At 40.3% G+C, this 1937-nt stretch overlaps 1 protein-coding gene across 1 annotated transcript in view; it reads right to left on the bottom strand.

Annotated features, from left to right (window-relative positions):
• SYNJ2BP (synaptojanin 2 binding protein) overlaps nt 1-1937 on the bottom strand; it is a 50321-nt gene that overhangs the window by 2720 nt on the left and 45664 nt on the right. The window contains exon 3 of the mRNA XM_008578677.1: nt 733-828. Coding sequence (XP_008576899.1) covers nt 733-828 — 96 coding nt within the window. The remainder of the gene's footprint in view (nt 1-732; nt 829-1937) is intronic.

Below are 1937 nucleotides of genomic sequence, written 5' to 3'. Positions count from 1 at the left end.
TTTTTTTACTAGCTCCTCTCAATCTTCTTCAGCCTTTGAATCCTCACTCCGCCACTGGGTGAGGCAGAGTGCACCAATTTAAGGAGCAACTTTAAAGGCACATTGAACCTGTGCTGTGAATACACTTAGAAATCCTTAGTGCTAAGGGAGGAATTACTTCTACCCAGGCTTCCCTTCCCATCATCCAAATTATAAAACACTACAAAATAAAAAGCAGATGCAGGGATAGGTACTGCACTAACTGAATTCTGAATTCCATTGCTGTTTTCCTGGAGCTACCCTTTGAGCATGAGAGCTTTGGCCAAGAGGGTCACCAAGCTGACATGAGACAGGTTCATGGCAGTGACAGAGAAAAGCATTTAATGAATACCAGAAAACCTACATCTTTGTAGTTAGTTTTATAAATTGGTTTTATGAATAAGAGTCTTCAAGAGTAGACATATTGTTCCTACCAAAAAGTAAAATTGATTCTAGGTTCTTTTCTCTTTTTATTTTGTTGTCAAGCTCTATCTTTAAGGCATATACCTTGAAGCTAGGACCTGTGTTGCACTGTGAATTTCCTTTAACGATAAGCGGAAATACCAGAGGACCGCCACCTGTGCCAGATAAGCTCTTTAAAGAAGAGAGAGTAAAAGAAAAAAAGAAAAACTACTGAAGATTACACCCACAGAGTTATTCACAAGAATGGTGCAAATGCCTGGTGCCAGGTGTCTAGCTGCAAGTGACACCTACCCTGTGCTGCACTCTCAGGGAAACAGCATAGCCTGCATTACGAAAGAGGTCTACAGCATCCTGGTGCAGCAGGTTCTTTAGGTCTTGACCATTTACCTGCCAAAAACCGTAAGAAAGAGTAGTAAGAGAAGCAAAAGACTAACTTTCATAAGTCAACAATTTACTTTCTTATGGCCTTTAAAAAACAAACTTTATATTACTAATCCTTGACATTGCCAGCTTCAACTCTAGAAATGTCTCTATGAAACTCTCCCACAACTTATTCTGACATGGTGTAAATAGCCCATTCTATTGGGTTTGTTCTATTGTGAACAATTTATGAATACTCCTATCCTCCTCAAATTTGCTAAAAACTGTATTTCTTTGACAGTCAACCCTTAAAAAATACTTCAGTGTCGGTCAATCCTACCACTTACAGGTAAGAGATGTTAAGGAATACTGGTATTAATATGTTTTGGTATTAGGAGTGACACTGGCACAGGTGATATCTATCTTATGCTGCACTCAGTGACACATCACAGCCTCATGTATAAAAGATGAGTAATCTTGCATAAGAGTCAATGTCACCATCAGCAGCAAAAGCAGCGAGAACATCTATTTATTTTAATAGGTTCTGTGCTACACATATATTACCTAATTTCATTCTCACAAGAACCCCATGAAGTAGAGGCTATTTTTTATCATTTGCACAGAGGTAGAAATTAAAGCTTAGTGTGATTACCAAGTATAGGGGCTAGGGCTAGGGTTTTTGAATAATGGAAGGAAGATCAAAGTGCCCTTGCATTTCACTGTTCCTTCTTCACTATTATTCCTCCACCTTGACTCACCAACCATCCTCTGCTCAGTTGAAACTCAAGCTGTTGACTTAGTCAACACTCATCTTCCCAGTCATGATCTTTCTTCTCTAAGAGGTTCATAATCTTCCCTCCACTCTATCTCCTGCTAATATCCTTGGTGAATGAATCTAGCAACACTTTTCCCTTACAGACTGTCTACCTTCTCAAATTAGTAGTTTACAGTTCCATTCCACTTCACTCACCATTGACATAAACTTAGTTTTCAACATCAGACATGCTTCAGCTTCAATATATCAAACTCTTAAAAACCTGGCCATGGGCTGGCCCAGTGGCGCACTCGGTAGAGTGCGGCGCTCCCGCCGAGGGTTTGGATCCCACATAGAGACCGGTCCGCTCACTGGTTGAGCG

The sequence above is a fragment of the Galeopterus variegatus genome, unplaced genomic scaffold (assembly GCF_000696425.1).
Source record: "Galeopterus variegatus unplaced genomic scaffold, G_variegatus-3.0.2 Scaffold1741, whole genome shotgun sequence".
Lineage (NCBI taxonomy): Eukaryota > Metazoa > Chordata > Mammalia > Dermoptera > Cynocephalidae > Galeopterus > Galeopterus variegatus.
The sequence above is the reverse complement of the archived record's forward strand: the minus strand, read 5'-3'. Positions and strand labels throughout refer to the sequence as shown.